The 20,458-nt window shown below is 45.3% G+C and overlaps 1 protein-coding gene across 3 annotated transcripts in view; it reads left to right on the top strand.

The window, feature by feature from the left end:
* Positions 1 to 20,458, top strand: part of LOC138763032 (semaphorin-3F-like) — a 259,869-nt gene that overhangs the window by 180,394 nt on the left and 59,017 nt on the right. For all 3 annotated transcript variants that reach the window (XM_069936552.1, XM_069936550.1, XM_069936553.1), the window contains 4 exons: positions 1,882 to 1,975; positions 5,812 to 5,931; positions 16,176 to 16,312; positions 19,018 to 19,132. In XM_069936552.1, coding sequence (XP_069792653.1) covers positions 1,882 to 1,975; positions 5,812 to 5,931; positions 16,176 to 16,312; positions 19,018 to 19,132 — 466 coding nt within the window. The remainder of the gene's footprint in view (positions 1 to 1,881; positions 1,976 to 5,811; positions 5,932 to 16,175; positions 16,313 to 19,017; positions 19,133 to 20,458) is intronic.

Here is a 20,458-nt window from a genome sequence, read left to right as displayed (position 1 = left end):
CAAAAAGCCCATCGCACGAAGATTCAAAATGAGACATCAGCTAAAATTTAATACAGGCTGTCCTTGGGGTTCAGATTCTGCAGACATCCATTCATCATTTAGTCCAGAGATGAGAAAATCGCTTAATGTGGTAACCATACCTCCACTCCATTGTAACTAATGGCATGAAGAGCACATAAAAATGATAAGAAAGAATTAAAAGTGGTGAAAGAGCAGAAGCCTAGTTCTGTTGCTGGTGGGACTTGCGTTGGACTTTTGATTTTAATAATGTTGTACCCATAAGACAGATGAGTATAATTTGTGGCATGACCTGTATTGCACTTATCAACAACCAACCTTAATCTTTACAGCTTGTGATAAGGAAACCTCACTGCTGGTATCCTTTCACTGTCCGCATCCTGTGCTGTTAAATGGTGTGGAGGCCGACTAGGACAAACTGTCAGATTGGGTGCCACACATGTGAGCAATTACTGTGCCTCCCCGCCCCTGTGTCTCTCGCCACCCTTTTGTGCAGCTACCTTGGGCTGAGGTGCTTTGAGCTTTGGCAGTGATTAGCATGGCAAGGATGTCATTGCAAGCATTTTATGAGGAACTGGATAGATTGCATTTTAGTTCACGGTCCTGTGTGCAAAATATCAGAAGCTCTGCTTTAATATGTGGTTAGCCAATTTAATGGACTTTTTTTAATTTTTAAATTTAGACATACTGCAGGGTAACAGGCCCTTTCGGTCCACAAGCCTGTGCTGGTCAATTGACCTACAACCCCAGTACCTTTTAATGGGCAGGATGAAAACTGCAGCCACTAGAGAAAACACACACGCGCGCGCGCGCATTTATAAGCACGACTCTAAAACATTCTGCTTCCTTCCAAAGTCCCCCTACAACATGCCACAATGTAGCATGCAAGCTATGCCATTTGACAAATTATACAGCTACTCTTTTAATAACACTTTCTCCTCAATGAACATCAGGAATTAGTGCCTTAGAGACACAATACCATGCAATTGGAGCAGGTCGGAAATCCAAATACACGGGTCAATGCATCTGATTTGTTGCCCGGACGTATTTTCCCTCCTTTAATTGGATGTAAAACGGCGTGGGCAGGGAATGGAGTGTACTGACCTGTGTGACTGGGTTCTCAATACGTGCAACTTCCCAGCAAGTCCTTGCACTGGGAAAACTAGCTTGTCAAATTGTCTGAGACTTTATGAAAGGAATGCATCTTTACTACAACATATCGATATGTATTCCACCAACTCTAATAAGTTTGGCTTATTAATTGGCAACCATGATGTCCTGAAAAGACATGAACTGAATAAGATAGATAACATGTATTGCTGGTTGATCTGGTACTAGAAAATATGAAAGAAAATATTTGAATGTGGTCCTCAAATTTCTAAGACTCTTCCTATTAAAAGCCTTGATGTGACATTTTTGCCTAAAAATTGAATTTTATCCTACATCCACCTCCTGCAAAAGAATGGGATGGTTAGCACAGTAGTGTGTGTGTGTGTGTGTGTGTGTGTGTGTGTGTGTGTGTGTGTGTGTGTGTGTGTGTGTGTGTGTGTGTGTGTGTGTGTGTGTGTGTGTGTGTGTGTGTGCTCCGTTCTTTTGTAAGGACCAACAATTTGTGACAGCCCGTTTCCTCCATAAAAGATGCTTTTCATGCTTTAATTATAGCTTCTCCTGATATAAACCTTCGGCTCAGTCTTTGTAGCTGATCCTGCAGTAACAAGAGAGGATAAATGAACAGAGTTTCTTTCAAGGAATGGAGGAGTGTGATGTGTTGTTTAAAATAAGTGTTTAACAAACATTTTTAGCTCTCGCTCTCTCTCCCCCTTTCTGTGTCTGTCTGACTCTGTTTTTCTTTCACTTTCTCAGGATTACATCTTCCATCTGGAGCCAGGAAAAGTTGAATCGGGCAAGGGCAAGTGTGCCTATGACCCCAAGCTCAGCAGTGTGTCATCATTAATTAGTGAGTCTTTCCCTACTCCTCTACGGTTCTGTTGCCTATGTTGCGGGGTTGCAATGGAAAGGAAGGAAGGAAGGAGAGATGTTAATGGGGAGGGGTTTTGCAGTGGGTGGGCATGAATGTCATTCTGCTTGATAGATGGATGAAGCAACAGTCTGCAAAATTCACTGTCAGTGGACCGATTGAAGGCAATAACACTGGTATGTTAGCCACAAAAATGTTCTTGTAACTGTTTGCATTTGCTTGAGTGATTTGAGGCACTTCTGCTTGTCTAATGTCATCATCCATGATTGAGGCCTATTTGCCAATGAACACCTGGAATGCACACTGGAATTTGTATTGAAAGAAGATTGCCTTTCCAGATGTGTGCTCTAGCTTGTGTGTTTAAATTCTATTAATTTGTCTTATCACCTTTCCCACCCCCGTCTCCTCCCTGCACTGTTCCTGCCTCCACCCACTAGTTAGGGCATTTATTGAGAGCTCCCCATGTTCCTTTTCACTGCCTCCCTACCCACCTTGTCAGATAAGCAGAGGTATCATTAGGTCTTTACCCTTAGTTATAGACTTTGAATCATTCCAGGCCTTCACTGCCTTCCAGCAGCACATAATCGTGGCCACGTCTGGTCTACACCGGGCTTTGGGAGGTTCAACCTTGAAGTTTAATTTGACTGATGAACCTATCTATCTCACGCTCGTTCTTTCCATCTCTCTGTCTCTCTCTAGCTCTGCCTCTCTTTCTGAATTTCTCTCTGTCTCTCTCTCACACACATACAGACATGCATGTGCATACACATGTATGCACACACACACACAGACATACATGTGCACTCACACACACAGATGAATGTGCGCACACACACACACACCCACATGCATAGATGAATGTGGGCTTATACACACAGATGAACATGTGCATACACACACAGATCAACATGTGCACACACACATACACACCCACATGCATAGATGAATGTGTGCATACACACACAGATGAACATGTGCACACACACACACACACATACACACACACTCACAATCTCACAATCTCACACACAAACACTTGCACACAAATTCTAACAAGTGTAACTGACATTTACAGACATCCGCACACAACCCCCTCTCACCCCACTTTTATCTAGTCATAGGGCCAGACACGAATCGTACCAACCCCAGCTGTGACAATTTGAACCTGGTGAACAAATTGTAATGTGAGCTCATTTGGGTGCTCGTTGGTGCAATCGTTTCCTGAATAACTCCAGGTAGCTTCGTCAAGGACAGCTCCATAAAGCATATGAGCCCCTCTGAGCAGCATCCACTTCCAGTGCAGGTTTCCTCTTTACAATCGTTCAGCCCGTTGGTCATTTGCCAGTCATTATCATCGGCCAGTCTGAGCAGAATTGAGCTGAGTATTCCCTTCTCACTCCACAATAATTAAGGTCTTAGGACACATATGAGACTGCAGATGCTGGAATCTGGAGCAAAAAAGCAACCTGCTAGAGGAACTCAGCAGGTCGAACAACATCCTCAGGATTCATCAAATTATTATTAAGATCTTAACTAGTCTTAAGAAAAGGAAATTCTTCATGTACACATCAGCCCATGTCAGTACATAATTTTGACTTCAGAGGTGAATAGACCCTTCTGGAATATTTCATAAAAATGGACCTGCCCAAATATATTGAATGTCTTTCTTTCAAATGTTAACATTTGTCCTGCATATTTGCTGCAATTTGTGGTTTCTATACATTATTTTCTTTAGACATGCATGTGCACGCTGACTTGCCCATCGGGCACTCATGAATTATGCAGTTTAAGATGTCAGAGTGATGGGACTGTCCCATTTCCACCCCCCACCCCCCCATTCAGCCAAGCAATTCCTTCAGGACCTGAAGCGTAAAAACTGTGGAAAATCTTAAACAAAACACAGTCAATGCCGAAGCCAAGCAGCAGGTCTAGAAAGAGAAACGAGAGACAGCGTTTCAGGTCAATGACCCCACATAAGAACTGGAAAAGTGAGAAAACAAGTGTGTGTTTAAGTTGCAGAGAGAGTGGGGGGGGGGGGGGGGGGGGCGGGGGGATCAAGAGAACAGAGCTAAGGAGACGCCAATAGTCGTGGCTGTACATGTTACTTTGAATCCTTGACGTTTGAGCTAAAAGAAACAAAGGGAATAAATAGAAACTGAAACATCCAGCAGTAGTTAGTACAATCTCCATACAGACAGCGCGGGCCACAAACCCCAGACTCCATCACTGGTGCTGTAAAGGTTGAATCTGCCACTATTAGTACAATCTCCTTATAGACAGTGCGGGACTCGAACCACAGTCTCCATCGCTGGCGCTCTCAGGGTTGAATCTGCCACTATTAGCACAATCTCCTTACAGACACTGCGGGACTTGAACCCCAGTCTCCATCACTGGCGCTGTCAAGGATGAATCTGCTGCTGTTAGGACAATCTCCTGACAGACAGCGCGGGACTCGAACCCCAGTCCCAATCGCGACAGATTCAACCGTTGTAGCGCCAGCGACTGGGAATCGGGGTTTGAGTCCACACTGTCTGTCAGGAGCTTGTTGTAACGGTGACAGATTCAACTCTGCTGGAGAACAGGATTTGCCAGACCACAGAGGGCTGGATAATAGAGGTTCAACCTCTAGGGACATGACAAAGAATCCCAATGCCAAACACTAACTAATGATTTCTACCCATGAATGCTGCCTGATCTCCTGAGTTCCTCCAGTAGCTCACTGTTTGCATCAAGCACATTTGTTTTCTCACCTTTCCAATTCAAATGAAAGCTCCTGTAACAGAAACATTGTCCCGAGAGGTATAGTGTCCTACAGCACAGAAGCAGAGCCTTCGGCCCACAGTCCTTGCTGACCATCAAGCAGTCAATTGCATTGTTCCCGTGCTAATTCCATTTAACTCCACCAACACTCACGTCGACTCCACACGACTCTTCCACACAATCCAATTGACCTGCTGACCCCACGCATCATTGGGAGGACGTGCGAGGAAAATGGAGAAACTGGAGGAATCACATGGCAAACCCCACAGAGACAGCACCAAAGGTTAGGACTGAACCCAGTTCTCTCGTGTTGTGAGGCGGCAACCTTTCTGGCCGTCCCACTGCCCACCTATCTTTCTGCCCCGCAGACGCTGCCTGACTGCGGAGAATTTATGCCTTTTTAAAAAACTTTTATTGTACCGTCCCTGAAAGGATCCCCCATGTCCCAGGATGGCCATTCTTCACCTCGGTCTAAACATGATCATCTCCGCGGAGTGGTTTCGCGGCACCATGAGAAGCTGGAGGGGCTCAGCAGGACAGGCAGCGTCCGTGGAACCGATTCCAGCTCCTGCAGCTTTTTGTGTCTCCACATCATTGGGCCCTGTACTGCTGCCCAAATTAGTTGCACTCTGAGGCAGCACAAAGGAGCAAACATGACCCTCCCCCACTTGGGAAGGATCGAAACCCAGATTCTGGATCTGAAAGTATGGTGTGATTCCTCTTAGAATGTACATCAGTCATTATGGTCGTACTTCGAAGGAAGAGAAAGGTGATGCCAGTCTACAGTTTGCTTCAATCTGTTCAACACAATAGAGAGACAAAAGATTATTGAAAGTCTATAGAAAAACTATTCATCTTTGCATATACTGTGCACTTATTAACAAGATCGCTTTGGGGTTGGACTGTAATTGTATCCACAGCCACATTCTATGAGTGCTTCTTACTGAGTATCACTGTTGGGCACAAGGGACTGTAGAGGTTAGTACACTGTACAGAGCAGCTTCATTCTCCTGTCACCCTCATTCTCAGTCCGATATCCTTGTGCTTTGTGACAGATGGAGAGCTCTATGCAGGCGTCTACATCGACTTCATGGGAACGGACGCAGCCATCTTTCGCACCATGGGCCAGCAGACGGCCATGCGGACCGACCAGTACAACTCCCGCTGGCTGAACGGTGAGCGCGTACGACATCTGGCAGCGCTGCCCGGGGGGGGGGGGGGGCCGAGCTAGAACCGCGATCCAGCGGCTCGCACGGCTGCCTGACCTTCGGGCACCGGCTCCCGACATCAGTGGTGCGGCAGAGCGTGGGGACTAAGGTTCCTGGCAGATCTGTCATTACTGGCGCTGGCATTCAGTGACAGAGGAAACTGAAACAGGCTAACGGCATTTAACCTGAGGGCAGCACATGCCCTCCCTCCTGATAGAAATTTAAGACAACAAGTTCTGTCTTATCGTGTGCCCTCATTATATTTAATAAAGTTGCAGCAAAGTCGTTATTGTAAAATCAGATATGATTTGCTCAGTTCCACTTTATCCAATAGGGCAAGAAATCGTCTATAACTGTTGAGTTTGTTATCTGGCTGTTAAAGGTTATTTATTGAGGGCATATTTCCACTATATTCTCAGGGTAAAAGTCCGTATAGTGCCTCTACAGCCATGGAGGATGGATAATTTACTGTATGCATCCTACTCGTTTTATGAGCATTGAAGCCGTGTAGCCTGTTTTCAGATTTCCACTACATTTTCAAATTACTGTGTGCTTATTGAATGTATTTCCAAGATAAGGGTTATTTTCTGTGATCATAGTTGCTTTTTTTTTTACCCCCTCCATAAATCTTCGTCCGCGAAGCCAAGCCAAAGAGAGAAAGTTGCTTACTGTATTTACAGGGTAGTGGTAATTCACTGTGTGTGTAATTTCACTGCATAAGAGGAAGGTCATTCAATGTGTGCACTCTCACCCTGTATCCCCAGTAGAAAGGCTACTTATTGGGCATAGCTGCCTTGTATCTGAAGAGGTACCGTGCGGCTGCAAGTAAATAGAATACAAAACAGTGCAGATCAGTAGGCCCTTCAGCCCACTATGTGGCACTAAGCATCAAGCCAAATTAAATGAAAAATAAATGTTGCACTTTGTCCCCTGAGGCAGGGTTATTCACTGTGTGTTTTGCTCCAATGTATGCTCTAGGGAAAGGTTAGTTGCTGTGTGTGTTGTTTTATTGTACCCCTGGGGTGAGGATTATTTAACCATGGGAAATCTTATTTAGAAACCATAGAAAACTGCAGCACAGAAGACAGGCAATTCAGCCCTTCTGGTATATGCTGAAACATCATTCCTCTAGTCCCACTGACCCGTGGGACGCATTTACTGTCAGATGGCACTCCAGCCCGCATTTACTGTCAGATGGCACTCCCACCACTCTCTGAGTGAAGTGCCTCCTAATGTTCCCCCTAAACCTTTCCCCTTTCACCCTAAAGCCATGTCCTCTTATAAGAGCCTACTCACATTTATTCTGGCTATTCCCCTCATAATTTTGTAAACCTCTATCAAATCTCCCCTCATTCTTCTACGATCTAAGGAATAAAGTCCCAAGCTGTATAATCTTTCCTTGAAACTAAACTCCTGAAGACCCAGCAACATCCTAGTAAATCTTCTCTGCTCTCTTTCACTCTTACTGATATCCTTCCTGTAATTTGGTGACCAGAACTGCATACAATATTCCAAATTTGGCCTCACCAATATCTTATACAACCTCACCATAACATCCCAAATCTTGTACTCGGTACTTTGATTTATGAAGGCCAAGAAGCCAAAAGTTTTCTTCACAATCCTGTCTACACGTCATGTCACTTTCAGGGAATTATGTACCTGAATTCCCAGATCCCTTTGTTCCTCCACGCTCCTCAGTGCCCTACCATTTGCTGTGTATGTCCTACCTTGGTTTGTCCTTCTAAAATGCAACACTTCAACCTTGTCTGCATTAAATTCCATCTGCCATCTTCTGGCCCATTTTTCCAGTTGGTCCAGATCCCTCTGCAAGTTTTAAAAGCCTTCCTCACTGTCCACAACGTCTCCAATCTTAATGTCATCAGCAAACATGCTGATCCAATTTCCCACATTATCATCCAGACCTAGCATGATACTGCACATCCCTTGGACAGGATTATTTTTTATTGCATGCATGGTTTCACTGTGTTCTTTACCCATTACCCATTTGGGTAATGGATGCTTACGGTGGGTAAACAGTGGGTCCATTGTGCAATTCCTCTTTTCCAAGAGGGAGATGCATTCCTCTCTCCTCATATCTCCAGAGACCATGTGTCTCTTCCCAACTGGTCAGTTCATTACTTCTGAAAAAACTAATTACAGATGCAAGAAATCTAAAGTAAAAACAGAAAATCCTGGAGTTACTCAGCAGGTCAGGCAACATCTAAAGAAAGAGAACCAGTCTGACAATCCTTTGGCGAAAGATCATTGATCTGAAACATCAACTCTGTTCCTCTGACCTGTTGAGTGACTCCAGCATTTGCTGTTTTGGAACTTATTACTTCTGTTAGAAGGGTTCACTTGTTTTGCTATCTTCTTTGACCAAGTTTTGATAAATCCGTGACAGATTTCCACTTGTTGACTTTGACTAGGGGTGAGTTGTAGGATGGCAATTGCACGAGGCCTCCCATCTGCAGGTTGAGCCCATATCCCAGCCAAAGTACCACACAGTGACAAGATATAACATGCTGCTTCTATCAAATGCATTAAAAAGCCACCAAATGAAGTAATTAACTTGCTTTCTCCTTTGTTGAGAGAGCTGTTACCCCAGGCTTAACATGATGATTAGACAGATCAGCCCTTCTCTCTTTGTTTAATAATGGCTCATTATTACTTCCTTACAGTAATATGCATAGTGATGTTATTAGATTTTTGGGGGAGGAACCTTGTTTCCAGGCTATGGGCTGCGGAGTGGGTGTTAACCCTGTCACTCATCCTGTACAGGGTATGATTATATTGCCTCTGGCAGTACACAGAGCCCCACCTTCCCCTTGTTTTCATGCATGTAGAATGAGAAGGGAAGGGTCACAGTTACAAAAGACAAAAGGAAATCTGGAAATGCTTGACATTCGCATGAAAAATGTAAGAGTCAACAGGAGATTGGCCAAGAGTTTAAATAAAAAGGGAGTTCAGATTTTGGGGGGGAACTCTCACACAGCTGAGTAAGAAGGAACTGCATGTACGGTGGTTTTATATCAAGTCATGGTAAATACTGTTCTGCTGTGCTCTGCAACAAATATCATCGTCATTTTATAACCTTATAAGAAATGTGGTCTTTCATGGCTTGGTTCAGCATCATGCTGAAGAAGATTGAAAAGAGGGTTGGTGCGAGAACACAGCCTTGCTTCACGCCATTGTTAATGGAGAAGGGTTCAGAGAGCTCATTGCTGTATCTGACCCGACCTTGTTGGTTTTCGTGCAGTTGGATAATCATGTTGAGGAACTTTGGGGGACATCCGATGCGCTCTAGTATTTGCCAAAGCCCTTTCCTGCTCACGGTGTCGAAGGCTTTGGTGAGGTCAACAAAGGTGATGTAGAGTCCTTTGTTTTGTTCTCTGCACTTTTCTTGGAGCTGTCTGAGGGCAAAGACCATGTCAGTAGTTCCTCTGTTTGCGCGAAAGCCGCACTGTGATTCTGGAAGAATATTCTCGGCGACACTAGGTATTATTCTATTTAGTCGACAGCATCAAGTCCACGCTGCTGAAGATCCAGCTGCGCTGGATGGGTCACGTCTCCAGAATGGAGGACCATCGCCTTCCCAAGATCGTGTTGTATGGCGAGCCCTCCACTGGCCACCGTGACAGAGGTGCACCAAAGAAAAGGTACAAGGACTGCCTAAAGAAATCTCTTGGTGTCTGCCACATTGACCACCGCCAGTGGGCTGATAACGCCTCAAACCGTGCATCTTGGCGCCTCACAGTTTGGCGGGCAGCAACCTCCTTTGAAGAAGACCGCAGAGCCCACCTCACTGACAAAAGGCAAAGGAGGAAAAACCCAACACCCAACCCCAACCAACCAATTTTCCCCTGCAACCGCTGCAACCGTGTCTGCCTGTCCCGCATCGGACTTGTCAGCCACAAACGAGCCTGCAGCTGACGTGGACTTTTACCCCCTCCATAAATCTTCGTCCGCGAAGCCAAGCCAAAGAAGAAGAAATGTGGTGCTTGTTAGGTTATAACCCGCTTATCAAAGAATATTTTAGTTCTACCCCATTTTCCTGTTGCCAATGGTAAACAATGTACTGGATTACTCATGGGGAGCGGCGATGTGGATTAAACAAATAACACATCATTCAGAGTTAGTACACCACAGTGAGCGATATACTGTAATACGTGTTATTGAATGCCCCTAATTACAGTACATACTATGCATTCTGCTAAGCACGTGGTTATATTGCTGCGCCTTTTTCACAAGTGGTGTTTAATTATCAATGTTACCTTTGACATTTTTTTTCCGGCTGTGTGTGTCCAATAATTCAGAAATGGATTGTTTGAACCTCTCTCCTCCATCACGATGATCCCAAATCTCTATCCAGCCGACATCACAAAGAGTCCCCGATCACTGCTTTTTCTTTATCACTGATATCACTGTTCGTTCTGTATTATAAACAATCCCAGATCAGCGCACAGAGCTGTGAAATAAGAAGCTAAAAAAGCCCATTTTAATTGCTTGGAACAGTAAGCTCAGTGCTGTTTTGAAGTACAGTGCTGTGTAACGAGTGAATGAGGGGAGCATAGTGAGACAAACATATTGGGATAATTTCCCCTTTCGGTTTGAACGCTGAACTCCTGGTTGAAGTTGCCTCTTCTCAAGGACAAGTTCTGTAGCTGCCATTGCACACCTGGATATTGTACGTCCCAAGCCAAAAAAAAAGAATATCAAAGGCTAACGGAAAGCAACATTGAACCGTGAAATGGCTTGTGGGGGACATTGGCACCAACTGGCAAAAGGCAAGATCAGGAAACACTTAGTCAAGCCCAAAGTAAGTAACTCATGGAATAATCTTCTGGAATGATTAGCCAAAGAAAATCTGGAATCGTTCACTGCCTGCTGTGAGTGGGAGAAATGGGCTTTTGTAGAAAGAGGAGGAAGGTGGCCAAATGCTTCTGCAGTTTTCTGTGGGATTTTCTTGACCTTTGTAGGACCCTGAGGTTTAGTTTTAACCTTACCCAGCGAGAGGGAAAAACAAACTGCAGTGGATTTTTACACCTTGTCCAATTTTACTTTCCATTAGGGTTTGTTGATTTGGTGGTGAGGCACAACAGTGAGTTCGGTAGAGAGAGAGTTTAACGTCACTCCCGAAATCAGGTCCAGGAACGTTAACATCCGATATGTTATAATGATGGGAGTGGAGTCCAACAGCTGGATTTAACTGGCATGGTATATACCAGCCTCAAGCAGCTGTGTAAATAGACACAGCTCCAGAGTTGCTGGTGTCAATTTAAAGTCATGTCAAGATCACTGAGTTATGCATTGTTAGTGGTTAAAAGTGAAACGATGTCAAGCATTTAAACAGTTCCTGCATTGAAATAGAAACATATAGTGCCAGTCAATGCTGTTCTTCTCGGGTTTAAATTTAAATTTTTAATTTAAATGTAGACATTCAACGCGGTTACAGGCCATTTCAGCCCACGAGTCCGTGCTGCCCAATTTACACCCAATTAACCTACACCAAACAGTGGGAGGAAACCAGAGCCCCCAGGGAAAACCCCACAGACACGGGGAGAACATTCAAACTCCTTACAGCCAGCGAGGGGTTCAAACCTCCATCCCAATCACTCGCACTGTAAAGGCATTGTGTTAACCACTACGCCAACTGTTTTGCCCCAAGCAGCTGTGTAAACCAGCTTTATCTGGTCCCAAGTTAACTCTCAAAACAACATTATTATCAGAAATGATTTCACTAAAGACAATAACTAGGAAGTCAATTCAGTTATTTCAGTTTTATCTCCCATTAAAATTGAGAGAGAGAGTGTGTGTGTGTGTGTGTGTGTGTGTGTGTGTGTGTGTGTGTGTGTGTGTGTGTGTGTGTGTGTGTGTGTGTGTGTGTGCATGCGCGCGCGTGAAGTAAGATGAAAGGATATTGCAATATTCCTCTATGGTTCTAGATAGTAATGCAAAGACCCAAACGTTTGAAAGCGGATAGCCATGCACAACTAAATCCAGTCACTTTAAAAAATGTGAACTAAAGGGCCAGGATTGCTAATGGTGTCTAGATTTTTACAGATAAAATGTCCCATTCTTTTAAGGATGGAAATCTGTCATGTTTAGTTAGATCAGACCCTATGTGTGAGTCTAAACCTGCATGGTTAACTCTTAAATGCCCTCTCAAGTGACCTAACAAAATCACCATCTCACGGGTAATAAACACTTGTCTGGTCACAGACCATGTGTGATGTAAAGAATTAATCTTGGCACTAGATATAGTGACAATTGCAGCGGTCTTTATGAACACCGTCTGAATGTGCAGGGCGAGCAATTGCCGATGCTAGACCAGGAAACCTTTCTGGATTGGTTTCCCCGTCCTCAGCCCAGCTTCACCCACTGACCAAAACCTTGTGAATAATCCTTCAATTATTTTTTTGAATATTTTACTTAATATTCCTTCAAGGGTTTGTTCCTTATTAGCTGCCACCCAGCCTTGCAAAAGAAGAACAATTCCTCAAAAGTAATACAGGCACTAAAAACTCCCCAAATTGGGGCTGTACAAGCCTAGTGCAGAACCACACAGTATTTGGGTCTCCTTTACCAGAACTGCCTGTGGATGCACTGATTTGCACAAAAGGAACACCATTGTAACTTTATCTACTGCTATATCCATTTGCCCATCCCCTCCTTTGTTAACACAGCAGAGGCTAATTTATCCATTGCATTGCATCTGAACCAGATCGCCTACAATACCTCATGATACAAAGCAGACAGATTAATGAGGAAAGAGACTCACTGCTATCAGGTGCCCACCCATTTACCCCAGTCTCATTCAGCCTACGTTGTTACTTTCTCCATCCCCATCTTGCTTCATTTTTTGTCTCTTTCTTCCAGATCTATTTTTCTGTCAGCCTACTCCTTTCTTCAGTCCTCTGTCCGCCTCTGTAGTTCTCTCTCTCTCTCTCTCTCTCTCTCTCTCTCTCTCTCTCTGTATACCTGTCTAAATCCCGTTACACCTATTAATGTCACTTCTTGCCTTTATTTTCTTCTTTGACTGACTCTCTCCCCTCTCCCCATTTTGTCCCCCCTTTTGTCCCTCCCTCCATTTTGTCCCCCCTTTTGTCCCTCACTCCATTTTGTCCCTCCTTTTGTCCCTCCCTCCATTTTGTCCCTCCTTGTTTCCCAGTAGAATTGTGATGTAGGAAAACATGACACCTTGAGGCTTGTAACTAATTGAAAATTTCCTCCAGCTTCTCGACAACTTTCACCCCTTCTCTCTCTGGATTCCTCGCCTGAGTCAGTTCAGTCAGAACGCAGGTGGTTTTGGTTCAGAACTGAGTGATGGCAGTCAATGCCAGCAAGCATAATTCTTAGCTGTGCATTTCAAGCAAAGAGCAACATTTCTTATTGGTGCAGGGTCGACACCAGAATGAGTGTTAGAGAAGGGCATTAGGGTAATAGGGTGGGGCACAGTCCCGACAGTCGTAAACTCGCTCGGCGAGTTGGGGGAAGGGGTGGTGGTGGTAGCCTGCCTGCCCCAGGTGGGGCGTAGTTGGACAGTCATAGACTCGGTCAGGTGGGAGGGGGGTGCTGATGGTGGTAAACCTCCTCCATCCCTCTGACGTAGCAGCCGAAAGGTCTGCTTTTATTGCATGGTGAGTGACATTTGACGCACGCTAGTGACACAGGCGGGTGTGGGTCCGACGGCCAACAGTGGCTGTGAGCGTATGGAGGCACAGGACCTTATGGGGGGGGGGGGGGAGGCCATGCTGCGCAACCACATGTGGGCACAGCACCTCGCAAGGAGTGGCCATGCCCTCGAGTGCCCCCCCCCCTCCCTTGGTGTTGACCGGGTATTGGTGTGATGTTGAGTGATGTTTCTGAGGCAGGGTCACAGCTCCTCCTGTGGCCTCCATCACTCTGACATCTTCCTGGTATCTGTGGCTACTGTCAAGAGAGCATGGGCTTTTCTCCCCATTTGATTGAGGTTGATTTGCTTTTTATTCACAAGAGAGGGATGGGTAGGGAGCTGGGAGGCCGTCAGAAGTTAGGGGGCTTGTCCTAGCTCCATACATGTCAGAATCATTTTAATGGCAGCCTCCTGGCAGCCCCTTTCAGGAGGGCTGATGAGGTTGCAGGAAGACCACACTCTGGTCAACACCAACTACAGTTAGTTACACTGGATCTGCACCCACCAATGGCAGCCAGTACTTTGGGGCATTTCATTACCGACATGGCAGGGGTACCCACTCATAATGACCAGAGTCACGATCCACCTCGCTGGATGTTTGAATGGGATCTCATCTCATCTGCTCAGCAAGCTCCCACGAATGTGTCGACCAAAATGTGAGCGAAGACTCACCTTGGATTTTCAAACCTTACAGAGGTTAACAAAATCATATATATAAGGTAAATAATTAGTCTTTTTTCCCAGGGCAGGAGAATCTGAAACTGGAGGACATAGATTTAGATCAGTGGTTCTCAAACTTTTTCTTTCTACTCACATCCCACTTTAAGTATTCCTTATCCCATAGGAGCTCTGTGATTAGTATGGAATTGCTTAAGGTGGAATGTGGGTGAAAAGAAAAAGCTTGAAAACCACTGTTTTAATCGTCCCTCATTGACTTGTTCTGTGCACGGTTTCAGAACTCCAAAGGATTGGGCCAATGACAATTTTTCTCAAGCAAAATAGTTCAGTGACAATTGGGACTGGAGCAGTGATTCTCAACCTTCCCTTCCCACTCACATCCCACCTTAAGCAATCCCTTACTAATCACAGAGCACTGGCAGCACAGGGAATACTTAAAGTGGGATGTTAGTGGAAAGAAAAAGGTTGAGAACCACTGATTTAGAACATTGAACATAACAACACAATACAAGCCCTTTAGCCCATGGTGCTGTGTCATCCTATGTAAACCTACTCCACAACAATCTTCTCTGGCCTTCTCTGGAAGATCGCTTTGCTGAGCACCTTCAGTCTGTCCACTTCAGTGACAGGGATCTCCCAGTTGCCAACTACTTCACTTCTGTGCCCCCGCCCCTGTGCCGATACGTCTGTCCACGGCCTCATGCAGTGTCCCACCAAGACCGCCCGTAAATTGGAGGAGCAACACCTGATTTTCCATTTTGGCACTAACCAGCTGGATGGCATTAACGTCGACTTCTCCACTTTCTCTTCCCTGTTCTTCCTCTCTCTTCTCCATCCCTCTGTCTTCTTTTCTCCAGCTCTTCACCCCTTCCCTCTCCATTCACAGAGTCCCTTTGTTTCCTTGTGTGCCCTCCCTCCCTTAACCACTTGTTACCTCCTGCCTATGGGCTTGTGCTCCTCCCCCATCTCTCCTCCGCCATCCTTTTATTCGGACGCCTGCTCACATTTTGTCTATCCCTTGATGAAGGGCTCAAGCCCGAAACGTCAGTTGTGTATCCTTATCTTTGCTCTATGAAGTACACTGTTTGACCTATTGAGTTTCTCAGGCTTTTTTTTTAACTTTTACGACAACAATCTAACTCTTCCGAACCTCACACCCATAACCCTCCATTTTTCTTACATTCATGTACCTGTCTGAGAGCCTCTTGAATGCCCCTATTGTGCCAGCCTCCATCTCCATCCTTGTCAATACCCTTCCCCCTCAGGCCGCCTAAACTCATCTCAAGCTGATGTCCTCATTGTTGCACCCAGGACACAGGAACTGGCTGTCCATCCTGACTCGGCACCTCTTAACCTTGTACATCTCTACAAAGGCACTTTCATCCTTCATCGTTCCGAAGAGGAAACCTTGAGCTCTGTCAACCCTACCTCATAGAAGGGTTCTGAGGACCACCCTTTTCCACACATAGGGTTGTGGGTTTGGGGAATGCAATACCAAAGGATGCAGTAGAGATAGAAACAATTGTAATGTTTAAAAGACATTGTATTTGGAGTGATAAAGGAAGATGATTTGATTGGGCCAAATAGCGAGTTTCCATACTGTCCATAAATCTATGACAGGGATTCAAAGTCAAATATTGCTAGCATCGCATTCCCTTAGTCCTGTAAGTTTTGAGCTAATTTCTATTACCTTGTTCTCAGGTCAGCAGTGGATCGTAATGACTCCAACCCTCTGATTCAGAAGCGACACTGGAACACACTGAGTCACAGCTGATGACTAGGGGGCAGCTTGCTATGAAATGCAACACAGTTGTGAGCCAGCATTCATTATGTGTCTCCCCTCTTCTGTTCATTTCAGACCCAGCGTTTGTCCATGCCCAGTTAATCCCCGACAGTGGCGAGAAAAATGATGATAAACTCTACTTTTTCTTCCGGGAGAAATCAAGTGACTCCGGCAGCTCAGCCATCCACTCGAGGATAGGAAGGATCTGCCTGGTACGTGCACGGGTCTGCTGTCAGAACAGCTCAGACTTCTGACAAGTGGTTGAAATCATGTCTGCCATGTCAAGATAAAGCAGGTTATTCTCCTTAGAAAGCCCAAGCCATATGTATAAGCACATTTTGTATCTTATTTTATTGTGATAAGTTGTAAAAATGTGCTGACTAAAGCTATTGGGGAGCAATTCAGATTGCCCCTGCCAAATTTCCCAACGGGCTTCACAAGCAATGACTTTTATTTTAAGTGTGGACGCTATTTTATTGTAGGTAATGCTCCAAGTTCATGGGCTTGTGATGCAGAACCCCAAAAGCTCCCAGAAACACTGATGAGATTTTTTATTGGGTTGCACTGATTCATGGATTAAAGATGGTGAAGGAAGTTACAAGCTATAGGAGCAGAAGAAGGCCCACTGGCCCATCAATCTGCTCCACCATTCTAATCATGAGCTGATCCATCCTCCACTCAGCCTCACTCCCTGGCTTTCTCCTCCTAACCCTTGAAGCCCTGACTAATCAAATAACAGGTTGAGCCTCTTTAATTCGGCGGCGTTGGGACTTGGCCATTGCTGGATCACAGAAAATGCTGGAAAATAGAAAATGCTGGAAAATAGCTGTCAAAGGTTCAGTAGGTGCTTTGATCAGACCCATTTTGTTGTGCTAAAAGGATCAAATATATCACAAATCAAATCACAGTTAGTGTAGTGGTTATCACGACACCTTTAGCGCACCAGCGATCGGGACTGGGGTTTGAATCCCGCACTGTCTATAAGGAGTTTGCAGCAGATTCAACAAGAGCCAGACCATGGTGTGGTGAAACCACTATTGTACATATTTGTCAGATGTAAATTACGTGACCTTTCCTAGTTGACCCTGCCCTCACTGGCTGGCTCGTAACCCCTTTCTTCCACATTAAGGCTGTCGTGCCACAAGCCTACCCCCAGTTCGAGTCCAGGTCAGTGTGAACGACCAGCACAGGGATGCTGTCCATCTCTTGCAAATAAAAGTCTTCAGTTTCGGCAACTTTCAGTCTTTGTGCAATTGATCGTGGATCACATGGGAGTTGCCGGACCACAAAGCACCGGATAAAAGAGGTTCAACCTGTTCCTGCCTTAAATTCACCCAATTACCTTGCTTCCACAGGGCACCTATGGCAACAAGTTGTACAGACTCACAATCTGTGTCTCTTCATTGAATTATGCTAAAAGACCTTCTTGAAAAGACAGATGAATCTTCCACTTAATGATTCATCTGAATGATAGCAGCTTTAATTTTAACTTGCCGAATCATCCAGTCAGTTGTTCAAGCAGTATATGGAGTAATAGGCCATGATTTTCCCTGATAATTGGTGCAGCAGCCCGATTACAAAGCTTTGTATTACACGAAGAGGTTAAAATGAAGACCAGATGTTCAGTGTGAACTCTTAATTGGGTTATATATCAAGATTCAACCATTAAAATCCATGTTTTAATTTTAAGTGCCCATTTTGGGTTTTATCAGGTTTTGAGCTGCTTAAATCATTCTGCTTTCATTAGGACAGTGGACTCTAGGAGAACTATGTTTTAAGTTCAGCAAACCACTTGAAATTGGAAGGATAGATCTATCTTATATAGTACCCATCACTTCCTTCATATTTCCTTTCAGGATGTCCCACTTACAGCTTATTGTAATTTACTCTCACCAAGTTCCCATGAGCAACAACCAGTAAATCCAGTTGAGTCCCAGGGACAAAGGACTTTGCTTTAAAATGTTGGCAAGAACAGGTTTACACCCCATTTTGAGAGAGCTAGGAGGTGCCTTGGGGTAGCGTCTCACCCAAAAGGACAGCACACCCACCCACACTACTCTCTCACAGGGCCGCACTCAAGTGGCAGCCGAGATTTTTGGAACAAGAATCTTCCCAGGAGAGTGTGAGTGACTGAGCCACTGCAAACTCACATATATCCAGTCCTGGTAACCGGAGATCTCGGTCTAACAGAGGACAAACGTGGGTCACCCCGTAGGTCCGCCCTTACGTGTTGCTGTCCTGAGCTTCCATCCTGATGAAATTGTGCCTTCCCTGCCACAGAGAGGTTCAAGGAAAATGGTCTCCAATTTGTGTAAATAAACGGAAAGGATGCTTCTTGTGGAACTTGTGGCAATTTGCAATGGAGCTGGTGAGCTGCGACCCCTGCTGCCCACAGCCGTGATTTGCCACGCCACATGCTTGGGTCTCACCATGGCAAACTCACGGAGAAGTATTACATAAGAAACAGGAGAAGGAGTCGGCCATCTGTCCTGTCGAGCCTGCTTCGCCAATCAACCAAGTCATGGCTGATCCGGCAATGAGCTCAGCTCCACTTACCCACTAGTTCTCTATAACCCTTAAATCCTCTGTTCTTTAAAATTATATCTGTGTCATCATGAGGCAGCCTCTACTGCTTCTTTGGCCAGAGAATTCCACAGACTCACTTTTCTCAGGGAGAAGCAATTCCTTCTTGTCTCTGCCTTAAATCCCCTCCCTTGAATCATGAGGGCAAAGTCCTCCAGCTCTCGTCTTCACTTGCCAGTGGAAACAACCTCCTTGCTTCAACCTTCCTCATTTTACATGCCCTGCGTCTCTCATTGCCATGACTGATCAGCAACCTCATGGCCATTCGGGAGAGTAAAAAGTGAACGAGTGGGATTCGTCACTTCCTGCCACTTAACATCTATTTCTCTTACAGAATGATGATGGAGGTCACTGCTGTCTGGTCAATAAGTGGAGCACATTCCTGAAAGCTCGACTCATCTGTTCAGTCCCAGGCCCCGATGGAATTGAGACGCACTTTGATGAGCTCCGTAAGTGTTGCAAATTACCAGCTATGTGGGTTAACAGTCGCCATGGGTTATTCTGTCAATGGTACTGCACCTTTAACATGGAAGAGTGGTTTCGATCAGCAGAACCTACTGGCAGGAAGGAGGGTTTGCACGCTAGACCCTGGCTTAGAACTGAGACACCAGAGACAGTAGGTGCTGGAATCTGGAGATAAAAACGAACTGCAGGAGGCAGCATCTGTGGAGGTAAATTGATGTTTTGGTCAGGACCCTCCATGGATGAGAAGGGACGAAAGGCCTGATTTCAGGGAGGTAGTTACCCCGAGACCAGATGTGTCAGGTAAGTGGGTAACTGTCAGGGGAGGGAAGAAAAATGCCTGGAAAATGGAGAGCACACCTGTAACTACTCCTCTCAGCAACAGGTATATTGTGTTGGATGCTGTTGAGGGAGATGACCTGATAGAAGCTGGCCGCAGTGATCAGGTCGATGGCACTGAGCCTGGTACGGTGGTACAAAAGGTAAGAAGGAATGCAGTGGTCATTGGGGACTCCATTGTCAGAGGTACAGACAAGAGATTCTATGAGCAAGATAGGTATATCCGCATGGTGTGCTGCCTCCCTGGTGCAAGGGTACGGGATATCTCAAATCGGGTCCAGAGTATTCTGAAAGGAGAGGGCAAGTAGCCTGATGTCTTGGTACATGAGGGTACCAATGACATAGATAAAAAGAGGGAGGAGGTACTAAAAAAGGATTACAGCGAGCTAGGACAGAAGCTAAGAAACAGGACCGCCAGGGTGGTGATCTCTGGATTGCTACCTGTGCCAAGTGCAACTGAGGACAAAAATGGAAGGTTAAGACAAATGAATGTGTGGCTGAGGGGCTGGTGTAAAAGAGAGGGTTTTGGCTTCTTGGACCATTGGGATCTCTTTTGGGGAAGGCATGACCTTTACAAGAAGGACCCAAAAGGGGTCAATATATTGGCAGCTAGGTTTGGTGCAGCCGTCAGATGCAGTTTAAACTAATTTGGCAGGGGATGGGAACCTGTATGATAGGGCAAAGGACAGGAAAGATAAAATAGGAAAAGTTGGGTTAGGCAGCGAAAATAAAAAAATCAGAAAGAGCAAGGAGGGTGAAAAAGGCAAATCTGAAGGCTTTATATCCTAATGCAAGAAGCATTCGGAACAAGGTAGATGAATTGGCTGTGGAAATTGAGACAAACAAATACGATTTGATTGGGATTACAAGGTGGGTAAGCCTGGGAACTTAACATCCCGGGGTATACAATATTTAGGAGGGATCGGCAAGAAAGAAAAGGGGGTGGGGTAGCTTTGATGGTGAGAGAAAGGACC

Source organism: Narcine bancroftii, chromosome 5 (assembly GCF_036971445.1).
Source record: "Narcine bancroftii isolate sNarBan1 chromosome 5, sNarBan1.hap1, whole genome shotgun sequence".
In the NCBI taxonomy this organism is placed as follows: Eukaryota; Metazoa; Chordata; class Chondrichthyes; order Torpediniformes; family Narcinidae; genus Narcine; species Narcine bancroftii.
Note: the sequence above shows the minus strand (reverse complement) of the source record. Positions and strands in the feature narration are given on the sequence as shown.